Raw genomic sequence first — 19637 nt, forward strand, 5'->3', positions numbered from 1 at the left:
GGAGCTTCAGCTTCAGCATCAGTCCTTCCAATGAATACCCAGGACTCATCTCCTTTAGAATGAACTGGTTGGATCTCCTTGCAGTCCAAGGGACTCTCAAGAGTCTTCTTCAACACCACAGTTCAAAAGCATCAAATTTTTGGCACTCAGCTTTCTTCACAGTCCAACTCTCACATTCATACATGACCACTGGAAAAACCATAGCCTTGACTAGATGGACCTTTGTTGGCAAAGTAATGTGTCTGCTTTTTAATATGCTGTCTAGGTTGGTCATAACTTTCCTTCCAAAGAGTAAGCATCTTTTAATTTCATGGCTGCAATACTATCTGCAGTGATTTTGGAGCGCCAAAAAATAAAGTCTGACACTGTTTCCACTGTTTCTCCCATCTATTTCCCATGAAGTGATGGGACCGGATGCAATGATCTTAGTTTTCTGAATGCTGAGCTTGAAGCCAACTTTCTTACTCTCCTCTTTCACTTTCATCAAGAGGCTTTTTAGTTCCTCTTCACTTTCTGCCATAAGGGTGGTATCATCTGCATATCTGAGGTTATTGATATTTCTCCCGGCAACCTTGATTCCAGCTTGTGCTTCTTGCAGCCCAGCATTTCTCATGATGTACTCTACATATAAGTTAAATAAGCGGGGTGACAATATACAGCCTTGACGTACTCCTTTTCCTATTTCCTGTTATTTACCTGGGGTCAAACTATGGTGGAGGTAGTGAAGATAATGGCTTTAGCTTATTCATCTGCAAAATGGGGGATAATAAGAAAGCCAACAGTATGTATGTATGTATGAGGCCTTAGTGAATTAATATGCACAAAGTGTTTGGGTCTTGGTAAGCACTCAGTATATTTTAGCTACTATTATAGCCACAAAAGGGTGCTTCCCAGGTGGCACAGTGGTAAAGAATCCGTCTGTCAATGCAAGAGACACAGAAGATGCAAGTTTGATCCCTGGGTTGGCAAGATCCCCTGGAGTAAGAAATGGCAAGCCACTCCAGTATTCCTGCCTGGAAAACTCAACAGACAGAGGAGTCTGACAGGCTGCAGCCCACAGAGTCGCAAAGAGTCAGAGACAAATGGGCACACATAGCCACAAAAGAATGTTTTCACATTCCTTGTGTACTTCAGAGAGGTACAAAGTACCCAAGACACTTGGCTACCAAGAGTCAGAGCTGAGATTCCAGCTGCTGTCTCTAAGTGGCCCTGACCATGTTCCTTAGACTGTGAAATATAATACTTTATCTTGGCACAGACACAGTTACTAAGGAATCAGATGAATGTGTTTTAAAATCCTGTTATTAACCAGCTAGAATCCACACTCAGTGGTTAATCTCCAAAACAAAAGCATAGGAGCATTATACAAAATAAGCAAGTCGCCTGACCAAAGTCCACAGTACCTGTTCAGACATGTCAAAGATTTGTGGATCCTAGGAGGGTCATTAATTACTGTGACGTCTTGTGTTTGAAAAGCTGAGAAACAATCTATCATTGAGCTTTGTTTATTTGTAACAAATATATGTCCTTTAAAATAATGAGGGAAATCCAAATAATAATAATAATAAGGGAAAAAAAGTCATAGAAAGGAGTATAATTAGTTTTGGGAAATTGCCCTATATAAGAGGTCAGGAAAACCAAGCCCTGTTTCCAACCATCCAAGAAGGATGTCTCTGTGTGTGCATGTCTGTGTGTATCTGTGGTGTGCATGCATAAGTGTGTCTGAGCGTACATGTGTACGTGTGTGTGTGTGTGTGTGTGTGTGGAAAAATTCTGGAAAGAAATTCACTGTGAATTTAGTGAACTAAACACTAAAATTATAACACTAAACTGTTATCAACTTTTTAATTCTAAAAAGCTTAATATGTGGTAGGAGACAGGGGACTGTAAATTGTATTAAATGGAGAGTTACCAAAAGACCCCATAATTTTCAGATAAATAAAAACTGAAAGAATTTGTTGCAAACAGACGTGCAAAACAAGAAATGCCAAAGGAAGGTTTTCAGCATGATGAGACAAAATACAGGATGGTAATTCAATAAGGAATAAAGAACATCAGAAATGGTGACTAGGAAGTAAATATAAAATTATCTATATATTTTTTCCATTTTTCTTCCTTTCTCCAAATTTTATTGAAAGATATTTCAAAAAAGATATTTAGTGCTCACTTCAGCAGCACATATACTAAAAGTGGAATGATACAGAGAAGATTAGCATGGCCCCTGCATAAGGATGACATGCAAATTCATGAAGTGTTCCATATTTTTATGACCCAGAGGGATGGGATGGGGAGGGAGGTAGGAGGGGGGTTCAAGATGGGGAACACATGTAAATCCATGGCTGATTCATGTCAATGTATGGCAAAAACCACTACAATATTGTAAAATAATTAGCCTCCAACTAATAAAAATAAATGAAAAAAAAGGTATATGCCTGTTTAAAGCAAAAATTATAATACAATACTGCAGTATGTAACACATGTTGATGTAATATTTAGGATAAGAATAGCACAGATGATTAAACGGCATATGCAACTATACTGTTGCAAATTTCCTTTATTTACACAATGTGCTACAATATTAACTCAAAGTAGATTGTGAGACATTAGGGACACACATGGTAATACCTAGAAGAAACACCTGGGGAAAAACAATGCAAAAAGGTATGTGTGTATGTATGTAAAAAGTCAGTAGAGGAATTAAAACAGAATACTAAAAAATGGCTAACCTCAAAAAAGTCAGGAAAGGAGATCAGAAGAATAAAAAAAAAAAAATATGAGACAAACAGAGAACAAATAATGAAATAGTAGCTCTAAATCCAACTATATCAATACTTACATATTATGTAAAATCAATTAAACACTCTAATTAGAAGATAGAAGTTAACATAATGTTTTTAAACGGTGAGACCCAAGTAAAGCTGTCTATAAGAAATATACTTTGAAAATAAAGTCAGAAATGGAAGAATGGAAAAAGTGTTATCATTTAAACACTAAGTACAAGAAAGCTGGAATGGCAATATTAATATCTGACAAAGTAGACTTCAACATAGGGCCTATTACTAAAGATAAGAAGGGAAAGAATGATATTTCATTATTATAAAAGGGCCAATATATCTGCAAGATAAAAATAATTATGAATCTGTATATGTTTAATAGTTGCAAAATACACGTGGCAAAAAAATTATGTGTATATATATATATATATATATATATATCATATCCAAGAGTGTTTACTCAGAATGCATGATTGTTTTAACATATAAAAATAAATCACTGTAATCCACCATATAAACCAATAAAGGAGAAAAATCACACATAGCGCTTCCCAGGTGGCACTAGTGGTAAAGAACCTGCCTGCCAATGCAGGAGACATAAGCAAGGCAATTTTGATCCTTGGGTTGGGAAGATCTCCTGGAGAAGGAAATGGCAACTCACTCCAGTATTCTTGCCTGGAGAATTCCATGGACAGAGGAGTCTGGCGGACCATAGTCCATGTGCTCGCAAAGAGTCGGACATGACTGAGCAACTACTAGTAACTAACTATATGCACCAAACAGAGCATCTGAAAAATTCAACAATCATTCATGATAAAACTCTTAACAAACTGGAATAGAAGTGAACTTTCTCAATCTCATAAAGTATGTCTGTGAAAAACTTACTGCTAACATATACTTCAAGGTGAACAATAAGTTCTTTCCCTACAAATTGGGAAAAATCATGGATATCTGATCTCACCACTTCTGTTAAACGTTCTACTAAAAGTTCCAGCCATTATCATAGGGCAAGGGGAAAAAAAGCATAAAGGCTGAAACAGAAGTAAAATTGTCCTTATTTACAGATGATATGGTTACATTTCTATACAGAAATATATTCCTATTGATAATAGTTATATACGGTAAATTCCATTGATCATATGGCTTTTTAAAAACATGAAATATCTAAGATCTTTACACTCAAAACTACTATATTGTTGAGGAAAATTAAAGAAGACCTAAATAAATGGAACATTATAACATTCATAAGTTGAAAGATTCAACATTGGTGAGATAAAAGTTCTCCCCAAACTGAAATATATATTCATTCAGTGATCTACATATTCATCCCAGAAGAAACTGAAAGGTGATTTTACAATTTATATGGAAATGAAAAGGACCTAAAATAGCCAAAACGATGTTGAAAAATAACAAAGTTGGAAGACTTATACTACATGATCTCAAGTCTTATTAGTACTCTATAGTAATCAAGACCATGAAGGACTGGTGTAAGGACTCATCTTTTTATTTTGTTCAAAGAACCAATTTTACCACTCTTTTGCTAACAGAATCTTGTTGGCCTTTTAAAGGTTCTTAATGAAGCTTATTTTATGCTACTGCTATTCATTCATTTATATTGTTCTTCTACTAGACTGTGAACTTCTCCTGGCATCCAACCATTCAGTTTTACCTAAATTTATAAGTCTTCAATGCCTGTGCTTTTCTATATCTTATATAATGTCTGTTGAAACAGTGACCATTATGTATCTTAAACAAGCATAATCTAAATCCTCATGAGCATGGATGAAACAGAAAGCCACAAAACTTCCTTCCCAAATAACTCACCCAAGGTGGAGGGCTGGCTGATTTTTGGTGACACCCATTTTGGGGAGGACTCAGGATGGGGGGCCACGGGTTGCACTGGGCGAGTCTGTCTGGCTGCCAGTTTCATCAGACTCATTTGTCTCTTGTGAAATATTTCCTGCACGTCACTCAGCTTCTGCAGAACTTTCTGGGCTTTAGCCTACGGGAACAAAGCAGATCATGAGCTGGTGGCTCTGCACTGAATCTGAGAACATGAGGCATTCCCTTTCTCCCATCTTCCCCTCTGCCCCTCTTCTCTGAGCATCCATATGCAGGTCATAGCATATCTTGCCTTGTACAGAATTGTGCTTCTAAGAGCCTATACCTCCCAGTTGATTGTCAGAAGTTGTATTTTTCCACCACTGTATCTCCAGCACCTGGAACACTGCCAGGCACTGAGGGGTTCAGTTCAGTTCAGCTCAGTTCAGTCACTCAGTTCAGTTCAGTCGCTCAGTCGTGTCTGACTCTTTGCAACCCCATGAATCGCAGCACACCAGGCCTTCCTGTCCATCACCAACTCCCGGAGTTTATTCACTCATGTCCATCGAGTTGGTGATGCCATCCAGCCATCTCATCCTCTGTGGTCCCCTTCCCCTGCCCCCAATCCCTCCCAGCATCAGGGTCTTTTCCAGTGAGTCAACTCTTTGCATCAAGTGGCCAAAGTACTGGAGCTTCAGCTTCAGCATCAGTCCTTCCAATGAACACCCAGGGCCGATCTCCTTCAGGATGGACTGGTTGGATCTCCTTGCAGTCCAAGGGACTCTCAAGAGTCTTCTCCAACACCACAGTTCAAAAGCATCAAATTTTTGGCACTCAGCTTTCTTCACAGTCCAACTCTCACATCCATACATGACTACTGGAAAAACCATAGCCTTGACTAGATGGACCTTTGTTGGCAAAGTAATGTGTCTGCTTTTTAATATGCTATCTAGGTTGGTCATAACTTTCCTTCCAAGGAGTAAGCATATTAATTTCATAGCTGCAATCACCATCTGCAGTGATTTTGGAGCCCAAAAAATAAAGTCTGACACTATTTCCACTGTTTCCCCATCTATTTCCCATGAAGTGATGGGACTGGATGCCATGATCTTAATTTTCTGAATGTTGAGTTTTAAACCAACTTTCTTCCTCTTTCATTTTCATCAAGAGGCTCTTTAGTTCCTCTTCACTTTCTGCCATAAGGGTGGTGTCATCTGCATATCTGAGGTTATCGATATTTCTCCCAGCAACCTTGATTGCAGCTTGTGATTCATCCAGCCCAACGTTTCTCATGATGTACTCTGCATATAAGTTAAATAAGCAGGGAGACAATATATAAGCTTGACATACTCCTTTTCCTATTTGGAAACAGTCAGTTGTTCCATGTCCAGTTCTAACTGTTGCTTCCTGACCTGCATATAGGTTTCTCAAGAGGCAGGTCAGGTGGTCTGGTATTCCCATCTCTCAAAGAATCTTCCACAGTTTATTGTGATCCACACAGTCAAAGGCTTTGGCATAGTCACTAAAGCAGAAATAGCTAATTTTCTGGAACTCTCTCGCTTTTTTGATGATCCAGCGGATGTTGGCAATTTGATCTCTGGTTCCTCTGCCTTTTCTAAATCCAGCTTGAACATCTGAAAGTTCATGGTTCACGTATTGCTGAAGCTTGGCTTGGAGAATTTTGAGCATTACTTTGCTAGCCTATGAGATGAGTGCAATTGTGTGGTAGTTTGAGCATTCTTTGGCATTGCCTTTCTTTGGGGTTGGAATGAAAACTGACCTTTTCCAGTCCTGTGGCCACTGCTGAGTTTTCCAAATTTGCTGGCATATTGAGTGCAGCACCTTCACAGCATCATCTTTTAGGATTTGAAATAGCTCAACTGGAATTCCATCACCTCCACTAGCTTTGTTCGTAGTGATGCTTTCTAAGGCCCACTTGACTTGGCATTCCAGGATGTCTGGCTCTAGGTGAGTGATCACACCATCATGATTATCTGGGTCATGAAGATCTTTTTTGTATAATTCTTCTGTGTATTCTTGCCACCTCTTCTTAATATCTGCTCTTCTTAATATCTGCTGCTTCTGTTAGGTTCATACCATTTCTGTCCTTTATCGAACCCATCTTTGCATGGAATGTTCCCTTGGGATCTCTAATTTTCTTGAAGAGATCTCTAGTCTTTCCCATTCTGTTGTTTTCCTCTATTTCTTTGCACTGATCACTGAGGAAGGCTTCCTCATCTCTCCTTGCTATTCTTTGGAACTCTGCATTCAAATGGGAATATCTTTACTTTTCTCCTTTGCTTTTTACTTCTCTTCTTTTCACAGCTATTTCAGTCACTCAGTTGTGTACAATTCTTTGCCACTCCATGGACTGCAGCAGGCCAGGCTTCCCTATCGACATCAGCAACTCCCAGAGCTTACTCAAACTCATGTCCATTGAGTCGGTGATGACATCCAACCATCTCATCCTCTGTCATCCCCTTCTCCTCCCACCTTCAACCTTTCCCAGCATTAAGGTCTTTTCAAATGAGTCAGTCCTTCACATTAGGTGGCCAAATTACTGGAGTTTCAGCTTCAGCATCAGTCCTTCCAATAAATATTCAGGGCTGATTTCTTTTAGGATAGACTAGTTGGATCTCCTTGCTGTCCAAGGGACTCTCAAGAGTCTTCTCCAACACCACAGTTCAGAAGCATCAATTCTTTGGTGCTCAGCTTTCTTTATAGTCTCACTTTCACATCCATCCATGACTACAGGAAAAATCAAAGCTTTGACTAGACAGACCTTGGTTGGCAGTGTAATGTCTCTGCTTTTTAATATGCTACCTAGGTTAGTCATAACTTTCCTTCCAAGGAGCAAGTGTCTTTTAATTTCATGGCTGCAGTCACCATCTCCAGTGATTTTGGAGCCCAAAAAAATAAACTCTGCCACTGTTTCCCCATCTATTTCCCATGAAGTGATGGGACTAGATGCCATGATCTTAGTATGCTGAATGTTGAGTTTTAAGCCAATTTTCTCACTCTCCTCTTTCACTTTCATCGAGAGACTCTTTAGTTCTTCGCTTTCTGCCATAACTGAGGTTATTGATATTTCTCCCAGCAATCTTGATTCCAACTTGTGCTTCATCCAGTCCAGAATTTCTCATGATGTACTCTGCATATAAGTTAAACAAACAGGGTGACAATATACAGACTTGACATACTCTTTTCCTGATTTGGAACCAGTCTGTTGTTCTATGTCCAGTTCTAACTGTTGCTTCCTCATCTGCATATACATTTCTCAGGAGACAGGTCAGGTGGTCTGGTATTCCCATCTCTCAAAGAATCTTCCACAGTTTATTGTGATCCACACAGTCAAAGGCTTTGGTGTAATCAATAAAGCAGAAGTAGATGTTTTACTGGAATACTCTCACTTTTTCAATGATCCAACATATGTTGGCAATTTGGTCTCTGGTTCCTCTGCCTTTTCTAAATCCAGCTTGAACATCTAGAAGTTCATGGTTCACGTACTATTGAAGCCTGGCTTGGAGAATTTTGAGCAGTATTTTGCTAGCCTGTGAGATGAGTGCAATTGTGTGGTAGTTTGAGTATTCTTTGGCATAGTCTTTCTTTGGGATTGGAATGAAAACTGACCTTTTCCAGTCCTGTGGCCACTGCTGAGTTTTCCAAATTTGCTGGCATATTGAGTGCAGCACCTTCACAGCATCATCTTTTAGGATTTGAAATAGCTCAACTGGAATTCCATCGCCTCCACTAGCTTTGTTCATAGTGATGCTTTCTAAGGCCCACTTGACTTCACATTCCAGGATGTCTGACTCTAGGTGAGTGATCACACCACCGTGATTATCTGGGTCATAAAGATCTTTTTTGTATAGTTCTTCTGTGTATTCTTGCCACCTCTTCTTAATATCTGCTGCTTCTGTTAGGTCCATATCGTTTCTGTCCTTTATTGTGCCCATCTTTACATGGAACATTCCCTTGATATCTCTAATTTTCTTGAAGAGATCTCTAGTCTTTCCCATTCTGTTGTTTTCCTCTATTTCTTTGCACTGATCACTGAGGAAGGCTTTCTTATTTCTCCTTGCTATTCTTTGGAATTCTGCATTCAGATGGGTGTATCTTTCCTTTTCTCCTTTGCCTTTCGCTTCTCTTTTCACAGCTATTTGTAAGGCCTCCTCAGACGCCATTTGGCCTTTTTGCATTTCTTTTTCTTGGAGATGGTCTTGATCCCTGCCTCCTGTACAATGTCACAAACCTCCATCCATACTTCTTCGAGCACTGTGTGTATCAGATATAATCCCTTGAATCTATTTCTCACTTCCACTGTATAATCATAAGGGATTTGATTCATGTCATACCTTAATGGTCTGGTGGTTTTCCCTACTTTCTTCAATTTAAGTCTGAATTTGGCAATAACGATTTCATGATCTGAGCCACAGTCAGCTCCCGGTCTTGTTTTTGTTGACTGTGTAGAGCTTCTCCATCTTTGGCTGCAAAGAATATAATCTATATAATTTTGGGAATGATCATCTGTTGATGTCCATGTGTAGAGTCTTGTCTTATGTTGTTAGAAGAGGGTGATTGCTATGACCAGTGCATTCTCTTGGCAAAACTATTAGCCTTTGCCCTGCTTCATTCTGTACTCCAAGGCCGAATTTGCCTGTTACTCCACGTATTTCTTGACTTCCTACTTTTGCATTCCAGTCCCCTATCATGAAAAGGATATCTTTTTTTGGGTGTTAGTTCTAGAAGGTCTTGTAAGTCTTCATAGAACTGTTCAACTTCAGCTTCTTCAGCATTACTGGTCGGGGCATAGACTTGAATTACTGTAATGTTGAATGGTTTGCCTTATAAATGAACAGAGATCATTTTGTCATTTTTGAAATTGCATCCAAATACTGCAAATACTTCGGACTCTTGTTGACTGTGAGTTAATATATGCTGAGTGGATAAATGCTCACTAAGCCAAATCCATTCATGGTAGAAAAGGATGTCACAAGGCAACTTACAAAAGAATGATTCCAAAATGAGAAATGTAACCTGAATAAAGCCCCTGGTGGAGAAAAGACTGTAAGTATTGTAGGGGAAGGGGTAGCTAAATTCTAAGGCATGATCAAGTGAACCACAAGGATGTGTGATGAAAGGATATACATTTCAATTTTATTCTGTGAGACCTCTTCTCTCTATGTAAGTAGGAAAGAAATAAACTGATGAAATTCCAGGGGAAAGATGGAACTCAAACATGTTTTCATAAGAGACTATGTGTCCTAAGGCAGAGGTTCAGGAGAACAAGAAACCAGAACTGTTTCACCTGGGTTTCCCCAAGGCCTGAACCCAGCTGAAATACATTTCTTTCAGCATGATGTCCCTTCAGCTCTGGTGGGTCAAGGAAGTGGGTAGCTTTCTCTTTGTCCTGCTGACTCTGACATCCATCCTGTGTATGATTTTAACCACCAAAGAAGCAACTCAGAAGAGTTGAACCACCATAACCCATGCAGGGTGGTCTGAGGATGCCAAATTCCAAAAGTACAGGCTCCGCACACACCCAGGGAGGTTGCCACATTTTGCAACTGGAAAAAGTTAATTTGTCTTTTCTATGCTGAACCATTCTGACGGAAGAGCAAAGATCCCTGAGGACTGGAATGTTAGCTATGGAACAACTCTTCCCCTATAGCCCAAGACCCTGTCAAGGCTGACCTCTGCACTAAGATCTGTGGCTGGTCTCACTCTTTGGAGGGTCTGAAGGCAGACCTGAACTGTCCATATGGTACCCACTGGCCACATGTGGTTAGTGAGCATCTGGAATGTGGCTAGTCTGAATTGAGCTACACTGTCTGTTTAAATACGCACTGGATTTTGAACATTTACTTGAAAAAAGAACATAAACTATCTCATTAAAATATAATTAATTATACAACAGTGATTGTATGTTGAAATATTTTGCACAAAGGTGGAAGAAAACATTATTAAAATTGATTTAATTTGTTTCTTTTTATTTTTTAAAATTCAGCTACCAGAAAATCTTTAATTACATATATGGTTTACATTATATTTCTATTGAAAAGTTTTGATCTAGACCACAGATTGGCAATTTTTTGAAAAGGACCAAACAGTAAATATTTCAGGCTTTACAGATCCTCTAGACTCTGGTGAATCTGCCAAACTTGACTGTTTTAGCATAAAAGCAGTCATAGATGATAGAGAATACATAAATGAAAGAGAGCAACTGTGTTCTGATAAAACTTGATTTATAAAAATAGGTAGCAATCCCTTATGATTATACAGTGGAGGTGATGAATAGACATACTCTTTTCCCAATTTTGAACCATGTTCATGTTCATGGAACATTGTTCCATGTCCAGTTCTAAGTATAAGTTACTTCATGGCAAATATAAGGAGAAATAGTGGAAGCACTGACTGATTTTCTTTTCTTGGGCTCCAAAGTCACTGCGGACAGTGACTGCAGCCATGAAATTTAAAGATGATTGCTCCTTGGATGGAAAGCTATGACAAATCAAGACAGCATATTAAAAAGCAGAGATATCACTTTGCCAACAAAAGTCTATATAGTTAAAGCTATGGTTTTTCTAGTAGTCATGAGAGTTGGACCATAATGAAGGCTGAGTGCCAAAGAATTGATGTTTTCAAATTGTGCTGTTGGAGAAGACTTTTGAGAGTCCCTTGGACAGCAAGGAGATCAAACCAGTCAATCCTAAAGGAAATCAACCCTGAATATTCCATTGGAAGGACTGATGCTGAAACTGAAACTCCAGTACTTTGGCCACCTGATGTGAAGAACTGACTCATTTGAAAAGAACCTGATGCTGGGAAAGATTGTCATTTCCTCCTCCAGAGGATCTTTCTGACCCAGGGATTAAATCCACGTCCCCTGCATCTCCTGCATTGCAGGCAAATTATTTACCACTGAGCCACTGGGAAGCTTCCCATTAAATCTGTTAATATTTGCTTTATAGATTTAGGTTTTCCTATACTAGGTTAATATGTTATAATATGTTATAATATGTTAATAAGAGTTATACACCTTATATATTCTTGTATTGACCCCTTTATCATTAAATAATACCCTTCTTTGTCCTTTGTTATAGACTTTGTTTTAAAGTCCATTTTGTCTGATATTACTACCTTCTCTTTATTGCTGTTTCCACTTGTACAAAATATCTTTTTCCATCCTCTCACTTTCAGTCTGTGTATCTTTAGCTCTGAAGTGAGTCTCTTGTAAGTCACATATAGAGAGGTACTCTTTTTTAATTGAATCAGCCATTCTATGTCTTATGACTGGAGAATTTAATCCCCTGACATATAAAGTAATTATTAATAGTTTTGTACTTACTGCCATTTTGTTATTTGTTTTCTGGTTTTTGTAGTTGTTCTCTGTCCTTTCCTTCTTTTAGTTTCTTAACTTGTGGTTTTATAATTTTCTTTAGTGGAATGCTTGTGTTCCTTTCTCTCTGATTTTTGTATGTCTGTTGTAGCTTTTGATTTGTGGTTATTATGGGGTTCATATATGTTGATCTGTAACTATATTTATTTGTTTCAAACTGGTACTCATTTAAATTAAAACACATTCTAAAAGAGCTACACTTTTTTACTGCCCCTTCCTCATGTTTTATGTTTTTGATGTGTATTTTACATCTTCATGTGTATCCCTTCACTGTTCACTGTAGTTATGCTTAATTTTATGAATTTTTATCTTTTAATCTTCCTACCAGCTTAGTTAAGTGGTTCATCCACAGCCTTCACTACATATTTGCTTTTACTATTGGAATTTTTCCTTTCCTATAGATTCTTACTTCTTATAGCATTTTCTTTCCACTTTGGACCATCCCTTTTAACATTTATTTAGTATTGATGAACTCTTTTAGTTTTTACTCATCTAATAAGTTATTTCTCATTCAATTCTAAAAGATAATCTTACTGTGTAGGGTAACATACACTGTAGGTTTTTTTTTTTTTAATTAATTAATTTATTTATTTTTTCAGTGGGTTTTGTCATACATTGACATGAATCAGCAATAGATTTACATGTATTCCCCATCCCGATCCCCCCTCCCACCTCCCTCTCCACCCGATTCCTCTGGGTCTTCCCAGTGCACCAGGCCCGAGCACTTGTCTCATGCATCCCACCTGGGCTGGTGACCTGTTTCACCATAGATAATATACATGCTGTTCTTTCGAAACATCCCACTCTCACCTTCTCCCACAGAGTTCAAAAGTCTGTTCTGTATTTCTGTGTCTCTTTTTCTGTTTTGCATATAGGGTTGTCGTTACCATCTTTCTAAATTCCATATATATATATGTGTTAGTATGCTGTAATGTTCTTTATCTTTCTGGCTTACTTCACTCTGTATAATGGGCTCCAGTTTCATCCATCTCATTAGAACTGGTTCAAATGAATTCTTTTTAACGGCTGAGTAATATTCCATGGTGTATATGTACCACAGCTTCCTTATCCATTCATCTGCTGATGGGCATCTAGGTTGCTTCCATGTCCTGGCTATTATAAACAGTGCTGCGATGAACATTGGGGTGCACATGTCTCTTTCAGATCTGGTTTCCTCAGTGTGTATGCCCAGAAGTGGGATTGCTGGGTCATATGGCAGTTCTATTTCCAGTTTTTTAAGAAATCTCCACACTGTTCTCCATAGCGGCTGTACTAGTTTGCATTCCCACCAACAGTGTAAGAGGGTTCCCTTTTCTCCACACCCTCTCCAGCATTTATTGCTTGTAGACTTTTGGATAGCAGCCATCCTGACTGGCGTGTAATGGTACCTCATTGTGGTTTTGATTTGCATTTCTCTGAAAATGAGTGATGTTGAGCCTCTTTTCATGTGTTTGTTAGCCATCTGTATGTCTTCTTTGGAGAAATGTCTGTTTAGTTCTTTGGCCCATTTTTTGATTGGGTCATTTATTTTTCTGGAATTGAGCTGCAGGAGTTGCTTGTATATTTTTGAGATTAATCCTTTGTCTGTTGCTTCATTTGCTATTATTTTCTCCCAATCTGAGGGATGTCTTTTCACCTTACTTATAGTTTCCTTTGTTGTGCAAAAGCTTTTAAGTTTCATTAGGTCCCATTTGTTTAGTTTTGCTTTTATTTCCAATATTCTGGGAGGTGGGTCATAGAGGATCTTGCTGTGATTTATGTCGGAGAGTGTTTTGCCTATGTTCTCCTCTAGGAGTTTTATAGTTTCTGGTCTTACATTTAGATCTTTAATCCATTTTGAGTTTATTTTTGTGTATGGTGTTAGAAAGTGTTCTAGTTTCATTCTTTTACAAGTGGTTGACCAGCTTTCCCAGCACCACTTGTTAAAGAGGTTGTCTTTTTTCCATTGTATATCCTTGCCTCCTTTGTCAAAGATAAGGTGTCCATAAGTTCGTGGATTTATCTCTGGGCTTTCTATTCTGTTCCATTGATCTATATTTCTGTCTTTGTGCCAGTACCATACTGTCTTGATGACTGTGGCTTTGTAGTATAGTCTGAAGTCAGGCAGGTTGATTCCTCCAGCTCCATTCTTCTTTCTCAAGATTACTTTGGCTATTCGAGGTTTTTTGTATTTCCATACAAATTGTGAAATTATTTGTTCTAGTTCTGTGAAAAATACTGTTGGTAGCTTGATGGGGATTGCATTGAATCTATAGATTGCTTTGGGTAGAATAGCCATTTTGACAATATTAATTCTTCCAATCCATGAGCATGGTATGTTTCTCCATCTGTTTGTGTCCTCTTTGATTTCTTTCATCAGTGTTTTATAGTTTTCTATGTATAGGTCTTTTGTTTCTTTAGGTAGATATATTCCTAAGTATTTTATTCTTTTTGTTGCAATGGTGAATGGTATTGTTTCCTTAATTTCTCTTTCTGTTTTTTCATTGTTAGTATATAGGAATGCAAGGGATTTCTGTGTGTTAATTTTATATCCTGCAACTTTACTATATTCATTGATTAGCTCTAGTAATTTTCTGGAAGAGTCTTTAGGGTTTTCTATGTAGAGGATCATGTCATCTGCAAACAGTGAGAGTTTCACTTCTTCTTTTCCTATCTGGATTCCTTTTACTTCTTTTTCTGCTCTGATTGCTGTGGCCAAAACTTCCAACACTATGTTGAATAGTAGTGGTGAGAGTGGGCACCCTTGTCTTGTTCCTGATTTCAGGGGAAATGCTTTCAATTTTTCACCATTGAGGGTGATACTTGCTGTGGGTTTGTCATATATAGCTCTTATTATGTTGAGGTATGTTCCTTCTATTCCTGCTTTCTGGAGAGTTTTAATCATGAATGGGTGTTGAATTTTGTCAAAGGCTTTCTCTGCATCTATTGAGAGAATCATATGGTTTTTATCTTTCAATTTGTTAATGTGGTGTATTACATTGATTGATTTGCGGATATTAAAGAATCCTTGCATTCCTGGGATAAAGCCCACTTGGTCGTGGTGTATGATTTTTTTAATATGTTGTTGGATTCTGTTTGCTAGAATTTTGTTAAGGATTTTTGCATCTATGTTCATCAGTGATATTGGCCTGTAGTTTTCTTTTTTTGTGGCATCTTTGTCTGGTTTGGGAATTAGGGTGATGGTGGCCTCATAGAATGAGTTTGGAAGTTTACCTTCTTCTGCAATTTTCTGGAAGAGTTTGAGTAAGATAGGTGTTAGCTCTTCTCTAAATTTTTGGTAGAATTCAGCTGTGAAGCCATCTGGTCCTGGGCTTTTGTTTGCTGGAAGATTTTTGATTACAGTTTCGATTTCCTTGCTTGTGATGGGTCTGTTAAGATCTTCTATTTCTTCCTGGTTCAGTTTTGGAAGGTTATACTTTTCTAAGAATTTGTCCATTTCATCCAAGTTGTCCATTTTATTGGCATAGAGCTGCTGGTAGTAGTCTCTTACGATCCTTTGTATTTCAGTGTTTTCTGTTGTGATCTCTCCATTTTCATTTCTAATTTTGTTAATTTGGTTCTTCTCTCTTTGCTTCTTAATGAGTCTTGCTAATGGTTTGTCAATTTTGTTTATTTTTTCAAAAAACCAGCTTTTAGCTTTGTTGATTTTTGCTATGGTCTCTTTAGTTTCTCTTGCATTTATTTCTGCCCTAATTTTTAAGATTTCTTTCCTTCTGCTAACCCTGGGGTTCTTCATTTCAGGCCAGAAGGGAATGGCAGGACATACTGAAAGTAATGAAAGAGAATAACCTACAACCTAGATTACTGTACCCAGCAAGGATCTCATTCAGATATGAAGGAGAATTCAAAAGCTTTACAGACAAGCAAAAGCTGAGAGAATTCAGCACCACCAAACCAGCTCTTCAACAAATGCTAAAGGATCTTCTCTAGATAGGAAATGCAGTAAGGTTGTATAAACGTGAACCCAAAACAACAAAGTAAATGGCAACGGGACCACACCTATCAATAATTACCTTAAATGTAAATGGGTTGAATGCCCCAACCAAAAGACAAAGATTGGCTGAATGGATACAAAAACAAGACCCCTATATATGCTGTCTACAAGAGACCCACCTCACAGCAAGAGACACATACAGACTAAAAGTGAAGGGCTGGAAAAAAATATTTCATGCAAACGGAGACCAAAAGAAAGCAGGAGTCGCAATACTCATATCAGATAAAATAGACTTTCAAATAAAGGATGTGAAAAGAGACAAAGAAGGACACTACATAATGATCAAAGGATTAATGCAAGAAGAAGATATAACAATTATAAATATATATGCACCCAACATAGGAGCACCGCAATATGTACGGCAAACGCTAACGAGTATGAAAGAGGAAATTAATACTAACACAATAATAGTGGGAGACTTTAATACCCCACTCACAACCATGGATAGATCAACTAAACAGAAAATTAACAAGGAAACACAAACCTTGAATGACACAATGGACCAGCTAGACCTGATTGATATCTATAGGACATTTCACCCCAAAACAATCAACTTCACCTTTTTCTCAAGTGCACACGGAACCTTCTCCAGAATAGATCACATCCTGGGCCATAAATCGGGTCTTGGAAAATTCAAAAAAATTGAAATCATTCCAGTCATCTTTTCTGACCACAGTGCAGTAAGATTAGATCTCAATTACAGGAAAAAAATTGTTAAAAATTCAAACATATGGAGGCTAAATAACACGCTTCTGAATAACCAACAAATTATAGAAGAAATAAAAATATGCATAGAAATGAATGAAAATGAAAACATAACAACCCAAAACCTATGGGACACTGTAAAAGCAGTGCTAAGGGGAAGGTTCATAGCATTACAGGCTCACATCAAGAAACAAGAAAAAAGCCAAATAAATAACCTAACTCTACACCTAAAGCAATTAGAGAAGGAAGAAATGTAGGTTTTTTTCTTTCAGCATTTTAAATATATCATGGCCACTCAATCTGGACTGCAAAGTTTCTGCAGAAAAATCAGCCGATAGCCTTATGGGGGTTCACTTGTATATAACTCTTTTTCCCCCCTCTTGTTGCCTTTAGAATTCTCTTTATCTTCAACTTTTGTCATTTTAATTACACCTTAATGTGGGTCTCTTTGGGTTCATCTGGTGTGGGCTGCTCTGTGCTTCTTGTACCTGGTTATCTGCTTCCTTCCTCAGGTTTGGGAAGTTTTCAGCTATAATTTCATCAAATACATTTTTGACTCCTCTGTCTCTCTCTCTCTCTTTTCCTTCTGGGGCCTCTATAATGCAAATGCTGGTATGTTTAATGTTGTTCCAGGGGTCCCTTAATCTATTTTCATTTTTAAAATTTGTTTTCTTTCTGCTATGCTGATTGGGTGGTTTCCATTATTCTGTCTTCCAGACCACTTGTGTATTCTTCTTTTTCACTTAGTCTGCTGTTAATTCCTTCTAGTGTGTTTTTCATTTCAGTTATTGTATTCTTAAGTTCTGACTGGTTCTTTTTTATACTTTTTAGTTCCTTGTTAATATTTCCACTGTGTTCACCTATTCGTTTCCCTAGTTCAGTTAGCATTCTTATTCCTAATGCTCTGAACTATTCATCTGGTAAATTATCTCTGTTTCATTAGTTGTTTTATTCAGGTTATTTTTTTTTCCTGTTCTTTCATTTGAAACAACTTTTACTGTCTTTTTATTCTGCTTAACTTTTTCTGTCTTTATGAAATTAGGTGAAACAGTTCTCTACCCTGGTCTTGAAGGGGTGTCCTTGTATGGGAGCATCCCTAGATAGTCTGCATGTGCCCAGTGGCTTTGGTGGGAGAGCTGGATCTGAAATGAGCACAAGTCATATCTTTCCTCAGGGTGTGCTGGCAGCTAGCACCTTGGTAGGTTATGGGCTGGAGAGGGAGGGATTGAAGCCAGAGCCAGGTGTGACTCAGATTTCCCCTCAGCTCAGTGGCCATCACTGCCCTGTTGGAAAGGGGTCTGGTCTCAGATTGCTAGAACAGAAGCCCTGAGAGTTGGGTCTGAGGTGGTTCTATTCTGTGTGCTCTCCCCCTTTCCCCAGAATTGGTAACTTTGCCCCAGAGGGAAGCCGTCCTGGAACAAGAGGGGTCAGAGTGGGCGCCTGGTGTGGACTGGGGTGTGTGCTGGAGTGGTCCCAGCACATAAGTCAGAATTCAGACTACTCTGGATCTGCCTCCTCCATGAGCACCAGTAATGGCTTCCCTCGCCCCAGTTTGGGTGCTGTGCAGGTCTGAGCCACTCCCCCCCAAACCCCCACAACACTACTCTTCCAAAAGCTGTGGCAGCTCTTGCCCTAGTGTTAAGCTGCGCCACAGAGAGCGAGAGCAGCCAAGTGAGCACTTAGCTTGGGCTGAGTCAGTCATTGGTGCAGTCACAGGAAACTAGCTAGAATCCTGGGAAATTTCAATGTGCTTCATCCACCTTGTTCGCAGGAGTTTTCAAACCAACTAAGGGGACACTTCCCTGTGTCAGATCCCAGGGCTGGGGTGCCCATATGCGGTTCAAACTGCTCACTCCCTAAAAGGCCTATGTAATCCCCCTCCTTTTTTGTGTCCCCTCCCAGGGGTATGGTCCTGACCTAATTCCATGTGGATCTTTCTTACAGCTTTGGTTGTATAAGTGTCTTTCTGCCAGTCTCATTGTGGTTTTCAGTGAGAATTGTTCCACGTGTAGATGTAATCTTGATGTGTTTTTTGGGAGAGGTGAACTTTGTATCCCTCTACTCTGCCATCTTGATATCCCTCTCTAGGATCATTTTGTATATTTCCTTTCCTAGTCCTAGATATGGCCATTTCTCCAGGGAGCCCAGTTCTCTTTTACTGGAGAATGGTATGAGAAACTAAGATCTCAGAGGTGAGTGTGCTCACCCACTCAGAGGTGGGTGGGGTCTTGTTTTGATGCCTGGAACCAACTGTCCACCTAAGGAGATACATGTATCTAAACCAATGTGTGTGTATGCATATAATGAGGATTATTTCTATGTCAATAAATACCCATTTTGACAACCAAGTCATTACTCCTCAGTGGATAAAACTCTCTGACAGAATAGGATATCTGAACATTAACATCTAGAATTTTACTCCAAACCAAGAGAAGAAAAAAATGGGTTTGGGGGACTTGGAGCATACATTTTGGGTTTTTAAAATAAATTTCTCTTCTGGTCTCCTCCCTCCTTCCTCTATGTTTCTGCCTATTTCCCAGAAGTGGCTTATTAAGCTTTATTCATTTTCTGGTGGGAGATGTGGTTATAAAGTTTGCCAGTGTTGACAAAAATGGCAACTGTGGCCACAAGTCTCCCTGGTTGACCTGATAAACTTGTTTGTGCAGCTAATGGATGTGGAGCTAAATGAGACTGTTTTGCTTTGGGAATACAATCTGAGGCTACCAAATCCTGGGTCTATAATATAGCACAGACGCTAGATGCACCTTCTCCTTGTCCTCTCTGCAGGGAAGTAGAAGGGTCCTTGTGTTACGAAAAGGGGACCAACCTAACTACACCCAACACCACTTCAAGATCATATCTTAACACCAAAACCCACCAGGAGGAGTCAAGGAAAGACTATCACTGAGGCACAGCCCCACACTGAGCTGCTCTCACTATACCT

The 19637-nt window shown here is 38.8% G+C and overlaps 1 protein-coding gene and 1 non-coding gene across 2 annotated transcripts in view; one reads left to right on the forward strand and one right to left on the reverse strand.

Moving 5' to 3' along the window:
- MCF2L2 (MCF.2 cell line derived transforming sequence-like 2) overlaps positions 1–19637 on the reverse strand; it is a 273630-nt gene that overhangs the window by 130395 nt on the left and 123598 nt on the right. The window contains exon 13 of the mRNA XM_061166666.1: positions 4599–4776. Coding sequence (XP_061022649.1) covers positions 4599–4776 — 178 coding nt within the window. The remainder of the gene's footprint in view (positions 1–4598; positions 4777–19637) is intronic.
- LOC133074361 (U6 spliceosomal RNA) lies at positions 2160–2266 on the forward strand. Its single transcript, XR_009697194.1, has one exon. It is a non-coding gene; the product is annotated as a U6 spliceosomal RNA (small nuclear RNA).

The sequence above is a fragment of the Dama dama genome, chromosome 19 (genome assembly GCF_033118175.1).
Source record: "Dama dama isolate Ldn47 chromosome 19, ASM3311817v1, whole genome shotgun sequence".
In the NCBI taxonomy this organism is placed as follows: domain Eukaryota; kingdom Metazoa; phylum Chordata; class Mammalia; order Artiodactyla; family Cervidae; genus Dama; species Dama dama.